General features: G+C 28.2%; 1 protein-coding gene across 1 annotated transcript in view; it reads right to left on the bottom strand.

The window, feature by feature from the left end:
* The window catches only part of LOC140452242 (probable protein kinase DDB_G0291842), a 226,387-nt gene that overhangs the window by 115,140 nt on the left and 94,837 nt on the right, over positions 1-16,410 (bottom strand). The window contains exon 4 of the mRNA XM_072546379.1: positions 3,479-3,581. Coding sequence (XP_072402480.1) covers positions 3,479-3,581 — 103 coding nt within the window. The remainder of the gene's footprint in view (positions 1-3,478; positions 3,582-16,410) is intronic.

Below are 16,410 nucleotides of genomic sequence, written 5' to 3'. Positions count from 1 at the left end.
AGTCTTCAATGGACTATTTTCCATTCAAAACTGAAGACTGTAAAACAAGAATTGAATTTGAAATATTTTGTATTTCTATTTTATAACATTGGAATAAGAATAAATTGTAAATAATGAGTTTTTCGAAAACTTGTTACCTAATATGTATCATATTTTCTATTATTTTTGATTGAGTAAAACAAAAATTTTACCCTTGGTGTAAATTGAACCCCAGTCTTCTTATCAATAGACAACGTCTCTAACTATTAATTACTATTTAACTGGGAATAAGCTACAATTAAAGGTTAAAATACGTTTATTGACGTTTCAATTTCCACTTCGGAAATCGTTCTCAAAATACAAACATTAGTGAACGTTTAATAATGTTTGTATTTTGAGAACGATTTCCGAAGTGGAAATTGAAACGTCAATAAACGTATTTTAACCTTTAATTGTGGCTTATTCCCAGTTAAATAGTAATTAATTTAAAATGCCACAAGAAATTAGCTTCAGAACAATGTCTCTAACTATTACGCCAACTCCACATACAACAATTATTTCGGACTGAACATACCTATTTAGTTTAGTCAAATATTTCAGTTGAGTTATTTTTATTATTAAATAAACTTTTTTTAAATTATTATTAAATAAAGATTTGTGTGTGTGTGTGTGTGAGAGAGAGAGAGAGATGGCATTAGACAAAAAATCTTTTTGCCACAGAAAATTGTTATAAGGATGTTTAAATTTTTATTTTAGAATCGCTCATAAACTTGATTAGAATATTATATATAGATTTGTCAGAATAAGATAACAGATTGCTTATGTTAACTGGTAGGCTAATATTGAGATCAATTAAACCTAAATATAGGCTTTGAGTCTGTTCCCTATGATTAGGACAATCGAAAAATAAGTGGTTCAAATCTCCGACAGATTTACCATCACAAGGACAGAAAGGAGTTTCATAGATTCATATAGGAAAGAGGCCATGGTTAAGTTTTAACCGGGTGATTAATGAAGAATGTACTTTATTATAGTTAAAATTAAAATGTGGAATATTTTTTGGTAAGCATGGATGAATAAAAAAGTAATGGTTTCTTGAAGTCTTCTGAACCTCTTTATATTTTGACATCCATCTTTCCCTACCAATACTCCTGATAATAGAAAAAATATCTTTAAAATAGTAAAAATTTGTAATTTCGGATATCTCAGATGTATTTTTTGCCATACCATCCACTAATTCGTTTCCAATTACTCCACTGTGTCCTTTCCCCCAGAGTAAAGTAACTGTTTTTTTTTTGTGAATTTTAGATCATGTAATAATTTTTTGATATCAAGTATAATGGAGTTTTGAAAACTATCCAATGGATGGCTACGAATAGCTTGTAATACTGCCTGAGAATCTGATACTATTACGATGTTCTCACAATAATTAGTGACACACCAAGTTAGTGCTTTCTGTATAGCAGCAGCCTCGGCTGTAAAAATAGAACAATATTCAGGAATTCGATATTTCTCAACATAATTGCTGTTTGAAACAAAAAAAGCGAAACCAGTACTTTCAACAGTTTTTGAACCATCTGTATAAATTATTGTTAAATCTTCCCCTAATTTGCTTAGTATGGATTTGAATATCAGATTAGTTAAAATTGGCAAGTCTGAATAAGAGGGCATTATAATGGTTGGTTTGTCTATCAGAACTTCAAAGTCTTGTATGTAAAAAGGAAATTTTGGTAGCTGTAATATATAAGATTGAAATGAATTCGTATCGATAAAAGATTCTGCAAGAGGAGGAGAATTTTTTATTCTCCAGTAAGAATTTGTTAAATTTTCTGTCAAAAGTAAACCTATTTTGTGAACCATGGTTGTATTAAACGATCTGTATGTTATTAGACGTTTGTTGGCTAACATTTGCCTACGTATGTGTAAAGGTGGTTCCTGGGCTTCTGCTAGAACTTTAGTCAAATATTTCAGTTAAGTTATTTTTATTATTAAATAAACTTAAAGAATTATAATTTAAAATCGCTACTAATTAATGTTTTTTACTATAATATATCTTAATATATTTAATCATTTATTCTAACATCAGACATTATTAAAATAAAATATTTTCGAGGTTATCCGTATAATTATGACTGAAGTCAAATAGACACGTCTAATAATTAGCCTTATCTCGTACTATCTCACAACTTAATCTGTCTTCTACCCTTTCCGCTATTTTGCCGGGTGGTAAGACACTCATCACTGTAAAGGGAAATTATCAGCACAGAAACAACATCCAGTATTCTCCCAAATTTTCCATCCGAATATTGGTTCTACAAAACCAACTAAAAATAGTACTCCCCTTATAGAACGAATAAAATCTTCTAACTTTAATATGGATAAGCTAAATCGATCTTTACAAGTCAGTGTAAATTTTCCTCCATGGATAATCCAACCACTTACCATTGATTTAACCCTCACAAAATACCCCAAATCAACTACAAATCCGATTTTCATTAAACACTTGTACTCCGAAGTGATATCTCATTATCCTAATTATCTCCAAATTTTCAGTGATGCCTCTAAAGCTTATGACGGACATGCTGCTGCATACTACTGTAAATACACTACTCACACTATATCCATACCTATAAACTACTGCATCCTCACAGGCGAGACCACAGCCATTTTGGAAGCCTTAATTTTCTTCAAAACGCGTAGTGAGAATAAATGTGTCATTATCACTGACTCATTAAATGCTCTATTAGGTGTAAAACAAATATACCCTACAAATCCAATATTTCGGGCTATAAAAAATGAGATAAATGTAATTCAATCAACTCGAAAAGAAGTAGCATTTATTTGGGTACCGTCGCATGTAGGAACAGCTGGAAATGAGAAAGTGGACAACCTAGCAAACACAAGTCGAATAAACTCACAATACACAACCAAAACAATAAATTGCCCATATTCCGATCTCAAAAACCTAATTAAAGACCACTGTATGAACATATGGTAAGACTACTGGAAAGATTCAGGAACCAAACTATATGAGATTTATCCCCTTGTGAAGACCATCTTGAATAATCCATCCAATAGAAGGGATCAAGTAATAATTAACCGACTAAGAATTGAACACACTGCACTGACCCATAGATTCTTAATCAACAAAGAACCTTCTCCAACCTGTAGAAACTGTTCTCTCCCATTGACGGTGAAGCATATTCTGATTGATTGCCAGTACAACGAAGAAACAAGAAGAAAATATGGAATCTCAGATGACATCAAAACCACTTTACCATAAACACTGACCATGTAATAAATTATTTAAAAGATTTACGTTTATATACATCTATTTAATGTAAATAAAATGAAATTTTGTGTACGTTACTCCACTAATAACCCTTCGTGGTTGATGTGGATTATATGTTTTCTCTAAATAAAAAAAAAAGTATTTATTGTACCTATGTCAATGATCTCTATAATATAGGTAAAATAATTCAATAAAGAAAATACTCACTCTTGCCTTGACGGGACAATATCATAAAAGTAGATGTCATAACCAGCGCCAGATCATATATGTCCTTCGGAGGACGCTGTATTTCTTTATTATCTGCAGGATACTAAAAAAGTAGGTTATAAATAGATAAATAAATAAATAAATAAATAAATAAATAAATAAATAAATATATATATATACATATATATATATATATATATATATATATATATATATATATATATATATATATATATATATATATATATATAATGTTCCTAAAGATTTCCACGGTTAGTACAATTAAACCTATAGCTAAGAATACTATTACAAGAAATAATATTAAACTCAACAGTCTTCTGGGTTGAACTGCGTTGATTATCATTGCGCCGAGCTTTCGATCACTAACCAATGCATTACTGCTACAGGAAACAAGGGACGGTTCATTTATACCGTCGATGGTGACGGATCGAGGTTGGCGGCGGGATTGGCGTGAACATTTCTGACAGTAATATTTTGTTTCTCGGCGGAAGCGGAAAATATTTTCTTTATGACAGGTCTCCATGTCAAAGGTAACATTTATTAAGACAATTTGGCCTTTTATGGCCATTTATTTTTATATAATTTTATTTCTACGGCTTCTCGGATAATTCTTAGTTTATAGAAGCGGATTGAGGCTATGGTTCTAGAGTTTTCAAAATCAAGTTTGTGACCTGTGTAAAGATGATGTTGGCCTAGGGCTAAAATTGAATCGGAATTGAAAACAGAAATGAAATGTTCAAAAATCCAATGTTGGATTCTACGATTTGTTTGGCCTATATAAAATCGGAGGCAGTTTGCACAAAGAATTCCATAAACTCCGCGTTGTTCTACAGACTACAGACTAATTCCTAAGAATACAACAACCTATCTGGAGAAAACAACAAAAACCATTATCAATAAAACCTCTCTTACTGTTGACATAAAACAATCTCTAAGTCCTCGCGAAAAGTCTTTCAGAATTAGAAGATCGAACAGTATCCGGCATATATCCAGCAACACCACCTATCTCTCATTAAAAATTGTATATCCAATACTTTTTTTATCTTCCAAAATCAATTCTACCGACAAATAAATCGTGAACCAATGGGCTTCCCACTATCTCCAGTAATGCCAATATATTTACGGAAGACTTCAAGACCCGACCACAATCCACATCAATGCTCAAACCCACATGTTGGCTACGATATGTTGACGATACATTCGTTATTTGGCCCATGGTAGGGATTTTTGGCGTCTTTTCAAACCAATCTGAATGGTATACATCCTAGTGTCCAATTTACGATGTAGGTGAGGCAATTGCTATTGCCTCAGCTGTGAAAATAGATGTGTTTTTGTTTAACTTATATTTTTTCTGTATACGTTTAGGTATTACGAAAGCGCAACCTGTACCATCGGTGTTTTTTGATCCATCAGTGTATACAGTGACGTAGTTTGGATGTTCCTTTAAAATTTGATTTATGACTATACTATTAAATAATGCTAACTCCGAATAAAGGGGTATATTCACATCACAGGAAACAAAGTGATCAAAGTAGTCGGTCTCTACCTTTGTTTGTGGTTTTAAGGTCACGTTTCTTAATTCATCACAAATAGGAGGAGAGTGTTTATGAATCCAAAAAGGCTTAGTTAGGTCGTATCGTTTAATTTATATATGCTGCTAATGAATGATGAGTTTTTCTTTAGCGACTTAATAATCATTTTTTCAGCTAAAAATGATCTTCTCAGTTCTAATGGAGGTTCGATTGCTTCAGCTCTTAACGGTCCAACTGGAGTAGATTTCATTGATCCCAGCCATATTCTGAGTGATTTGTTTTGTATAATATCCAGCTTACGTAGATTTGTTTTATTGGCTGTTCCATAAAGTGTACAACCATAATCAATCATTGATCTTATGTAAGCTTTATAGAAGATTAGAGCTGTTTGAGGTTCTGCACCCCACCAAGTTCGCATAATGGATTTTAAGAAGTTTAGCCTTTTATTGCATTTTGTCTCTTTATCTCTCATTTGTTCAATATGAAGTTTCCAGGTTAATTTTCTGTCTAATGTGATTCCTAAGTATTTGACATTGGTATCCACCGGAAATTCTATACCATCTATTTTAATTTTCTGCATTGGTTTCATGTTATGCCTGGTGAAGATTATAACTTTGGATTTTTCGCGGATATCTGGAGCCCTAAATCACTTATGGATCTAAAAACAAGTTTCGTGTTTGAATTCAAACGATTAATGCATTCGTCGAGATGTTTGCTACGTGTATAAACAACAAAATCATCGGCATATTGTATAATAGTTGCTATCGATATGGAAGTGTGTAAATTAGTAGTATATATATATATATATATATATATATATATATATATATATATATATATATATATATATATATATATCTATTGTTATGATGTATTATTTGTGAATGATGAGCAATGAGTGTTTTTTAATAATATATATAGGGTTTTTATCGCGGTTCTAAAAGAATTAATTTGTAAGCACTTTTTGAAATTATCTTTATTATATCTATTATGAAACACACATATATATCTAACATAACCAATGTAAAGTTTAAAATAAACTATCTTTAAATTAAAATTCTTATGAAACTAATTAAATTATATAGATAATGTAAATTTTAAACAAACTATCTTTAAAATTGAAATTCTTATGATACTAACTAAATTATATTACAAAAGGTACACAATTTTGTACCTTTCTTTCACCGAATGCCTAAATAAAATGTTCTCCAAATTAAAGATTTTAATCACCACTCAATGTCTTCGTTCTCAGCCTCGGTTATCCTTGTTTTTGTGAAATTACTTTTTCCAATTATCAGCTTCCACCAATTTAAAATATTTTTCTTCTTAACAGCATTTATATATATATATATATATATATATATATATATATATATATTCTTCTTTTCAATATACCAATATCCAATCACCAAATATATTATATAATTTTAATGTTCAATTAATACTTCCTTCCATTATCCAATTACCATTTTTACATAACATAATTTTTAATCTTCAATAATATTATCTTTATACTGTTTCTTAATCTTCATTGAACTTATTATATTAAACATCTGGACCTTCTGACTGACTATCTTGAACTTACTGAACAATTGACTTCACTAACTAAATGTGTCTATCTTCTAACTAACTTTCTTACAAACTGACTGGCCATTTTGAATCCAAATCACCGGGTATTTATATCTTTTTCCATGTTTCAGAATCATCTGGCAAGAAATCATATTCGAATTGTTCTATATGATTGTTCTCGAAAAAGTATATGTTCTGGTTATGTCCATTTCACAGACATAACCATATTCGAGAACGTTCTACCGTAAACAAAGGTTAAATTCTGTATTCTAGATAATTCTTTACTATTCTATCGAGAATTTTATCGACATTTAGGCTTTTCAGATCAGAATATAAACTTAAATCACTAACTTAAACACTCTAATTTAATAAACTACACATTTTAAACAACATATAACCCCACTTTATATTCGTAATAATTATTTAAAATGTCATTTAAGTGTATAGTTGGTTGCCTATGCACATGGCTCACTTAAATATATTTATAATATTATAATTATTAAAATAAAACTTTTTACATTTATTATATGCTAATTTCTTAAGAATACCCTCATATAAATAATTTTTATAACATTCTCTAGTATATAACTTATTAAAATAACCAAATACTTTTAATATCTAATATTATCTAGTATATAACTTATAAATTAATTTTTTTAACACTATTTTTCCTCCTCCTACGTCCAATATCATTTCAATACCCCAAAATTAATTTTAAAATAAATAATTTACTTATTATTTTTTTAAATATTAATTTTCTTATCCACATACCTTAGTAAATATAATAAATTAACTAATTCAATTTTTTTTTATTTAAAAATTGTTCTATTAAGTACGCCTATGTTTCCATGTCTACGTCAAACTGTCATGTCAAATGGAAATTTGTATGTTTGTTTATAGACAAAATCTAGGAATTATTTCCATTCAAAATAACTTTCATCAATATAAATTGGTAAGTTTTTCACTTTTTATATTATTTTTAGCAAAACATTTATAGAATCTATTTAGTATCTAACCCCAAATTATGATTTTTAGGGCACAAATAATTTCCATATGTACAAAATCATCAAGTATGATGTCAAATTGATTCATAACAAAGAAATCTACCATCTATCTATGAAATGGATCTATCAGTAAGCTGTTAGTGTTGTTATTATTAGTGTTAAAAGTATAGAAAACATTATTCAATCTCTTCATAATATTTAAAAATGTCATTGATATGAAACATGCCTCTTAGTCTATTCTCTGCATCTATTAACACATAACTGTTTAGTCCATTCTGATTTTCAATTCTGTATGGACCTTCAAACATTTGTTGTAATTTCTTACAACGGTTTTCTCCAGCATTACTCTTTCTAAGTGAACGAATTAACACTTGGTCTCCTTTTTGAAATGTGATTGGTTTTTTTATTTTTTTATTTTGTCTTCTGATATATTTTTCAGCTTTCTTCCTAATTCGGTTATTCACTTTCTGCATTACTTGTTCTAACATATCCTGATTATATTCACTAATCCATATCTTTCTGCAGGATTTGCCTAAGGATGTCTGATACTTGTAAAATGAATGTTGATTCCCTTTTTCTCACAAAATGCCCAAAATTTTTGGTTGTTAAAATATGTAGCATTATCTATTATGCAATTTCTAAATGGTCCTATTTCTTCGAAAATTTGATTAATATATAATTTCAATGTTTTAACATTTGTTCTGGAGCAGGGATATAGTTTAATAAATTTTGTATATAAATCCACTATCACTAGTATATGCTTTTTTCATGTTGGACTTGGAACTAAATTTGAGATGAAATCCATGGAAACTGTATTTAGTTTTTCATATACAACATTAGATCTATATGTGTTCTGGTTTTTCAAATTCTTTTCGTTGTTTATTGGACATATTTGGCATTGGGTAGTTATTTCTTTTGGTATACTTATGTCATTCTTTGCAAAATAATTGTCCCTAAATAGCATCCATAGCTTTCTTGAACCAATATGCATATAATTGTTATGTAAATTTTTCAATATTTTCCTTGCCAAAGTTCTTATTACTTATTCTTATTACTATTACTTATTACATATACTTCTATGCCATTTATTATTTTATAATATACCCCATCTTTCCTAAGGACTTTTTGTTTTTCACTCAAATTGATCTGATCTCTTATAATTTCTTCTTTAGAATATAATCCAGTACTTTCTACTAACTGATTTAATCCAATTTTTATTGTTCGCTGCCCTTTTTGTGATGTATTTTCTAACCTTGATAAAGCATCTGCCACTATATTGGATTTTCCAGAAATGTATTTAATTTCAAAGGAGTATTCACTCAATATTAGACTCCACCGATGTATTCTACTGTTTACATATTTGTTATTTAATATAGATGTTAAAGCTTGGTGATCTGTTTCTATAGTAAATTCATTACCCAACAAATAAAATCTTAATTTTGTGACACAGTGTATGATACTTGCTAGTTCTAATTCTGAAACTGAGTAACCCTTTTCATGTGGCTTTGCAATACTTGAAATGAATTGTATTGGGTATTCGACCCCATCATGTATTTGTAATATTACCCCTGATAATCTCTCTATGGATGCATCTGTTTTTAATATGAATGGCTGTGTGTAGTCAGGATAGTATATTTTTAAATTTGAGAGAAAAATGTTTTTAATTTCTTGGAATGCTAGTTCTCTTCTCTGATCCCATCTCCATTTTACACCTTTTCTCAGTAGTTCAAGTAATGGAATTTCTTTTATACTTAGATCTGGTATCATCCTTTTATAATAATTAATTATTCCAATAAATCCTCTTAAAGTTCTTAAATTGTGTGGTGTTTTATATTCCTGAATGACCTGTGTCCGTTCTGGATCCATTTCGATTCCCTTAGTGTTAAGTTTATAACCTAGATATATTACTTCTTTTTTAAAAAATATACATTTTTCTTGATTTATTTTTAGTCCAACTTTGTCTAATTTGTTGATTATAATTTTTAGGTGTTTCTTATGATCTTCAGCCGTTTTAGAAAAAATTAATATATCATCAATGTAGTGAATTACAAAATGTTCATATTTATCCAAAATATCATGAAGACATCTACATAGAGCACTGCAAGATGATTGAAGTCCAAATGGTACTACTTTGAATTGATATACTACTCCATCTATCTGAAATCCTGTATACTGTCTACTTTTTCTTTCTAGAGGTATTAAGCAAAAGCTATGCTGTAAATCAATTTTAGTGAAAAATGACATTCCTGTGATTCTTCCTAGTATTCCATCTATACTCATTGGTGCTTCAAATTGCTTTTCAGTGATCTTGTTAATATTCCTTGCATCCAAACATAACATGATTTCACCTGATCTTTTACGTACTACTACTATAGGGTTTATGAAACGTGTATCTGCCTTCTCAATGATTCCATCTTCTAACATATTATTAATCGTTCTGTTTATTTCTTCTCTGTATTTATATGGCATTGGGTATGATTTTGTTTTAAAATCTTTTTCTTCTTTAACTTTTATACTATGGATATAATTTTGTGCAATTCTATTTTCTTTATGACAAGTCCCTTGTGTTGCTGCAATATGGAAACGGCTATTGATTTATATTCTTCAGGGCAATTTAAAACTTTTATCATATCTTCTTCTTTACAATTAAAATTATTCTTCATTATGTACTCATTATTCCTTGATTCCAATTTTACGCACTCCACCTCGTAGGCATCCATCTGCTTAAAATTTCCATTCCTTAAATATTCACTACAATTATTCTTTACATTCTTTTGGGACATTTCCCTATCATCAAAATACATTTCTTCTTCATAAACATCATTATTTTCTTTTAATAATATCCTATCAACTCTTATTCCTTCTTTCACCTCATCTTTCTGCATAAATTTAATTATTTGCCCTTCCAAAGTTACCATTTTTTCTTCAAAATCTATCTTTACTTTCTTCTTTTCCAATTCATCATTTCCCATTAATATATCAACACATAAATCCTTGACAATAAATCCTTGCATATTAATTTCTTTATTAAGAATATTAATTTTAAAATTGGCTAGTTTATCAATTTCACCCAACTTCTTATTATTTGCACAAACAATTTTAATTTTTGGAATCTTTATTATATCTGATAGTTTTAATGTATTAAAAATAAAATTCTCCGAGGCTAAAGTACTTTCTGAACCAGTATCTATCATAATTTTAATCATTTTATTTTTGGCCAAATCATTTATATAAATTAAATTAATAGATTCAATAATGTTATCTTCATCTAAAGAAATAAATTCAGAAGGTTTTTCATAATAGCAATGGCCTAACTTGTAATTCAGAAAGTTTACTGAACAAAATTTTGATTATTAGAATTGTCAGATTGTATCTGACCACTTGGATCTGATGTCCTATGTCTTTCCCTACTATGAGTTCTACTCACATTTTCTTGCCTTGTACTAATTCGTTCACTATCTTCACAGCTTCTATTTCTTCGTACATAATTTACCTGTCTGCTGTAATTAGGTCGTTCTGTATTTCTTCTATTGTTAAAATCTTGTCTATTATAATTAGTATTGTTATTAAAATTTTGTCTATTATAACTAGTATTGTTATTAGGATTCTGTCTATTTTGATTATTGTTATTATTGTTAAAATTTTGTAAATTATCACCACATCTAGTATTATTGTATGATTGTCTATATTGTTGATAATTATTCTTATTATATTGAAAGTTATAATTGTTTTTTCTGTTATTATTATTTATCCTAATATCATTGTTATCATTATTACTTGCCATATTACCTCTTTGTATTTTTGAATAAAATTAATAAAACTCTCTATTGTTTGAATATTTGGACAGTTACTGTTTGCACAACATCAGCATCAAAATGTCTAGATACATTTAAGACTGTTTCATCCTCTCTAAGTGGTGGTTCTAAATATTTTGCAACTGTTATCAGTTTCAATGCATAATCTACTATATTTGATTTTACATTGTGATTATACTTTTCAAAATATAGAATTTCTCTAGACTAGCAAACCAAGTTGCTGCATTGTCATTTAATGTCATTTTAATACAATCTTTAATATCATTAATATTATTCACTAATCTAAATTTATGTTTTAAACTATTTATGTATACTCTAGGATGCAGATTTTTTATATTACCAGAGAATTTAATCCCAGTCTCATTTGTTAAATTTAAGTAAGGTCTCCCTATGTCTCTCATTTGTGAAATATCATCTATTCTCTGTTCCAGATTTCCTATTTGATTACTATTTATTTGGATATTTTGTTGTATATCGTCTAATTTTTCTTCTGTGTTTCTTCTGTCTTCGTTAATTTTTACTTCTAAGTTACATTTCTGCAACTCTATTTTCTGTTCTATATCTATCTTATTATCTTGAATAATCCTCTTTACTTCTGTCCTCTCATTTTCTATCCTTTTCTTGTAGTCATTCCGTATATTTTTTAGTTCGTTTGCTACTTTTTTCTCTGCAGCTTCAAGTTTTTTATCCATTTGTTTTTCTATTTGTTTTACAATTTTATTATTATTATCTTCTATTTTCTTTTCTAATTTTCTATAATTCTCTTCCAAATTCTCTTCCAATTTTTTCATGTCTCTTTGATTTCTTTTGAATTCTCTTCCATTTTTTTTGTATTCGCTTCCATTTTCTGTTCCATTTTTTTATGTCTTCTTTGATTTCTTTTGAATTCTCTTCCATTTTTTTCATGTCTTCTTTGATTTGTTTTGAATTATCTTCCATTTTCTTGTTTATCTGCATCATTAATGACATCAAGGTTGCCATATTGACATTTTCCTCTCTTTCTGTATTGATTTCTGCAGTATCTTGTGGAACTTGAACTACACTCTCCTCTTGTATAGGTTGTGTTTCTACTTCCACATCTTCTTCATTCTTTTTGCTTCTTGTACCTTTCTTTCCTTGAGACATTTTGAGACATTACTTGTTCAAATATAATTAAAAATAAAATCTATAATTTTTTCTTTCTAATGATAATTAATTTAATTATATGAGAGCACTTATCTTTCCAAACTAATTCTTTTAAATAGAGAGCCACCGCGTTGGGCGCCAAATTGTTATGATGTATTATTTGTGAATGATGAGCAATGAATGTTTTTTAATAATATATATAGGGTTTTTATCGCGGTTCTCAAAGAATTAGTTTTTAAACACTTTTTGAAATTATCTTTATTATATCTATTATGAAACACACATATACCTATATCTAACATAACCAATGTAAAGTTTAAAATAAACTATCTTTAAATTAAAATTCTTATGAAACTAATTAAATTATATAGATAATGTTAATTTTAAACAAACTATCTTTAAAATTGAAATTCTTATGATACTAACTAAATTATATTACAAAAGGTACAAAATTTTGTACCTGTCTTTCACTGAATGCCTAAATAAAATGTTCTCCAAAATAAAGATTTTAATCACCACTCAATGTCTTCGTTCTCAGCCTCGGTTATCCTTGTTTTTGTGAAATTACTTTTTCCAATTATCAGCTTCCACCAATTTAAAATATTTTTCTTCTTAACAGCATTTATATATATATATATATATATATATATATATATATATATATATATATATATATATATATATATATATATATATTGATACGATTAGGGTTTATAGAAAATAATTTATAAGTTATATACTACATAATATTAGATATTTGGTTGTTTTAAATAAGTTATATACTAGAGAATTTAATAAAAATTATTTATGTGAGGGTATTTTTAAGAAATTATCATATAATAATTGTAAAAAGTTGTATTTTAATGTTGTAAATATATTTAAGTGAGCCATGTGCATAGGCAACCAAAAATACTCTCGAAGTGACGTTTAAGAATATTTACGAATATAAAGTGGGGTTATAATAATATATTGTTTGAAATGTGTATTTTATTAAATTAGTGTTACTAGTGTGTTAGTTACTAATTTGAATGTTTATTCTGATCTGAAAAGCCTAAATGTCAACAAAATTATCAATGGAACATTAACGAATTCTCCAGAGTGCAGAGTGTGACCATTGTTTACGGTCGAACATTCTGGAATAATGATTATGTCGGTGGATGGAACAGATATTTTTTCGAGAACATCTATATAGAAGTAATGGAACAAATTGGAACATGATCTCTTGCCAGATGATTCTGGAATATCCAAAAAGATATAAATACCCGTGATTTGGATTCAAGATGGCAGTTTTTAGTCAGAAGTCAGGCCAGTTCATTATGAAAGTTAGTAGACACATTTAGTTAGTGAATAGTGAAGTAAATTGTTCAGAATTTTCAAGAAGTCAGTCAGAAAAGTTTAGTAAGAAATATGAAAGTTAGTTGGAGTCAGTGAATCAGGTACAAATAGTCAAATTGTTTAATATAGTGAGTTAAATGAAGATTAAAAATTATGCATATAATTTAATGCACATTTATAATTATACACAAATAATTATTGAAGATAAAAAAAGGTATATTGGAAGAAATTAAATTATATTATGGTTGGAGATTAGTATAAATCAACTTATAATAATTGGATATTGGTATATTGAAAAGAAGAATAAATATAAATGCTGTTTGCTGGTTTGGTTGGTGGTGTATAAATGCTGGTGAAGAAAACTATATCTTAAATTGGTAGAAGCTGATAATTGGAAAAAGTAATTTCACAAAAAACAAGGATAACTGAAGTACGAAGACATTCAGTGGTGATTAGAATCTATATAGTAAAAAACAGTTCATTTAGGCATTCAGTGAAAGAAAGGTACAAAATTTTGTTAATATAATTTAGTTAGTGTCATAACAATTTCAATTTTGAAGATAGTTTTGTTTAAATTTTAGATTGTCTATAGAATTTAATTAGTTTTATAAGAATATCAATTTAAAGATAGTTTATTTTAAATTTACATTGGCTAGGTTAGATATATATATGTGTGTTTCATAATAGTTATAATAAAGATAATTTAAAAAAGTACTTACAAGCTAATTCTTTGAGAACCGCGATAAAAACCCTATATATTATATTATTAAAAATACTCATTGCTCATCATTCAAACAAAAAATACATCATAACAAATTTGGCGCCCAACGTGGGGCTCTCTATTTAAAAGAATTAGTTTGGGAAGATAAGTGCTCTCATATAATTAAATTAATTATCAGTAGAAAGGAAAAATTATAGATTTTATTTTTAATTATATTTGAACAAGTAAAGTCTCAAAATGTCTCAAGGAAAGAAAGGTACAAGAAGCAAAAAGAATGAAGAAGATTTGGAAGTAGAAACACAACCTATACAAGAGGAGAGTTTAGTTCAAGTTCCACAAGATACTGCAGAAATGAATCCAGAAAGAGAGGAAAATGTCAATATGGCAGCCTTGATGTCATTAATGATGCAGATGAACAAGACAATGGAAGAGAATACGAAAAAAATAGAACACAAAATGGAACAGAATTCACAAGAAGTCAAAGAAGACATGAAAAAAATGGAACAGAAATTGGAAGAGAATTATAGAAAATTAGAAAAGAAAATAGAAGATAATAATAATAAAATTGTAAAACAAATGGAAAAACAAATGGATAAAAAACTTGAAGCTGCAGAGAAAAAAGTTGCAAATGAAATAAAAGTATACGGAATGACTACAAGAAAAGGATAGACAATGAGAGGACAGAAGTAAAGAGGATTATTCAAGATAATAAAATAGATATAGAACAGAAAATAGAGTTACAGAAATGTAACTTAGAAGTAAAAATTAACGAAGACAGGAGAAACACAGAAGAAAAATTAGACGATATACAACAAAATATCCAAATAAATAGTAATCAAATAAGAAATGTGGAACAGAGAATAGATGATATTTCACAAATGAGAGACATAGGGAGACCTTACTTAAATTTAACAAATGAGACTGGGATTAAATTCTCTGGTAATATAAAAAATTTGCATCCTAGAGTATACATAAATAGTTTAAAACATAAATTAAGATTTGTGAATAATATTAATTATATTAAAGATTATACTAGAATGACATTAAATGACAATGCAGCAACTTGGTTTGCTAGTATTGAAAATGATTTAGGTAACTTTCAAACATTTGAAAATAAATTTTTAAATTATTATTGGGGTGAATTAGAGCAAGCAAAGTTTAGAGAAATTCTATATTTTGGAAAGTATGATCACAATTTAAAATCAAATATGGTAGATTATGCATTAAAACTGATAACAGTTGCAAAATATTTAGAACCACCACTTAGAGAGGAAGAAACAGTCTTAAATGTATCTAGACATTTTGATGCTGATATTGTGCAAACAGTAACTGTACAAAATATTCAAACAATAGATAGTTTTATTAATTTTATTCAAAGAATACAAAGAGGCAATATGACAAGTAATAATAACAACAGAAAAAACAATAATAACTTTCAATATAATAAAAATGATAATCAACAATATAGACAATCATATAATAATTATAGATATGGTAATAATTTACAAAATTTTAATAATAATAACAGTAATTATAATAGACAATATTTTAATAACAGTACTAATAATAATAGACAAGATTTTAATAATCGAAAAAATACAGAGCGACCTAACTATAACAGACAGGTAAACTGTGTACAAAGGAATAGGAGCTGCGAAGACAGGGAACGAAATAGTACAAGGCAAGAAAATGTGAGTAGAAGTCATAGTAGGGAAAGACATAGGACATCAGATCCAAGTGGTCAGATACAATCTGACAATTCTAATAATCAAAATTTTGTGCAGTAAACTTTCTGAATTACAAGTTAGGC

The sequence above is a fragment of the Diabrotica undecimpunctata genome, chromosome 10 (genome assembly GCF_040954645.1).
Source record: "Diabrotica undecimpunctata isolate CICGRU chromosome 10, icDiaUnde3, whole genome shotgun sequence".
Classification (NCBI taxonomy): Eukaryota; Metazoa; Arthropoda; class Insecta; order Coleoptera; family Chrysomelidae; genus Diabrotica; species Diabrotica undecimpunctata.
Note: the sequence above shows the minus strand (reverse complement) of the source record. Positions and strands in the feature narration are given on the sequence as shown.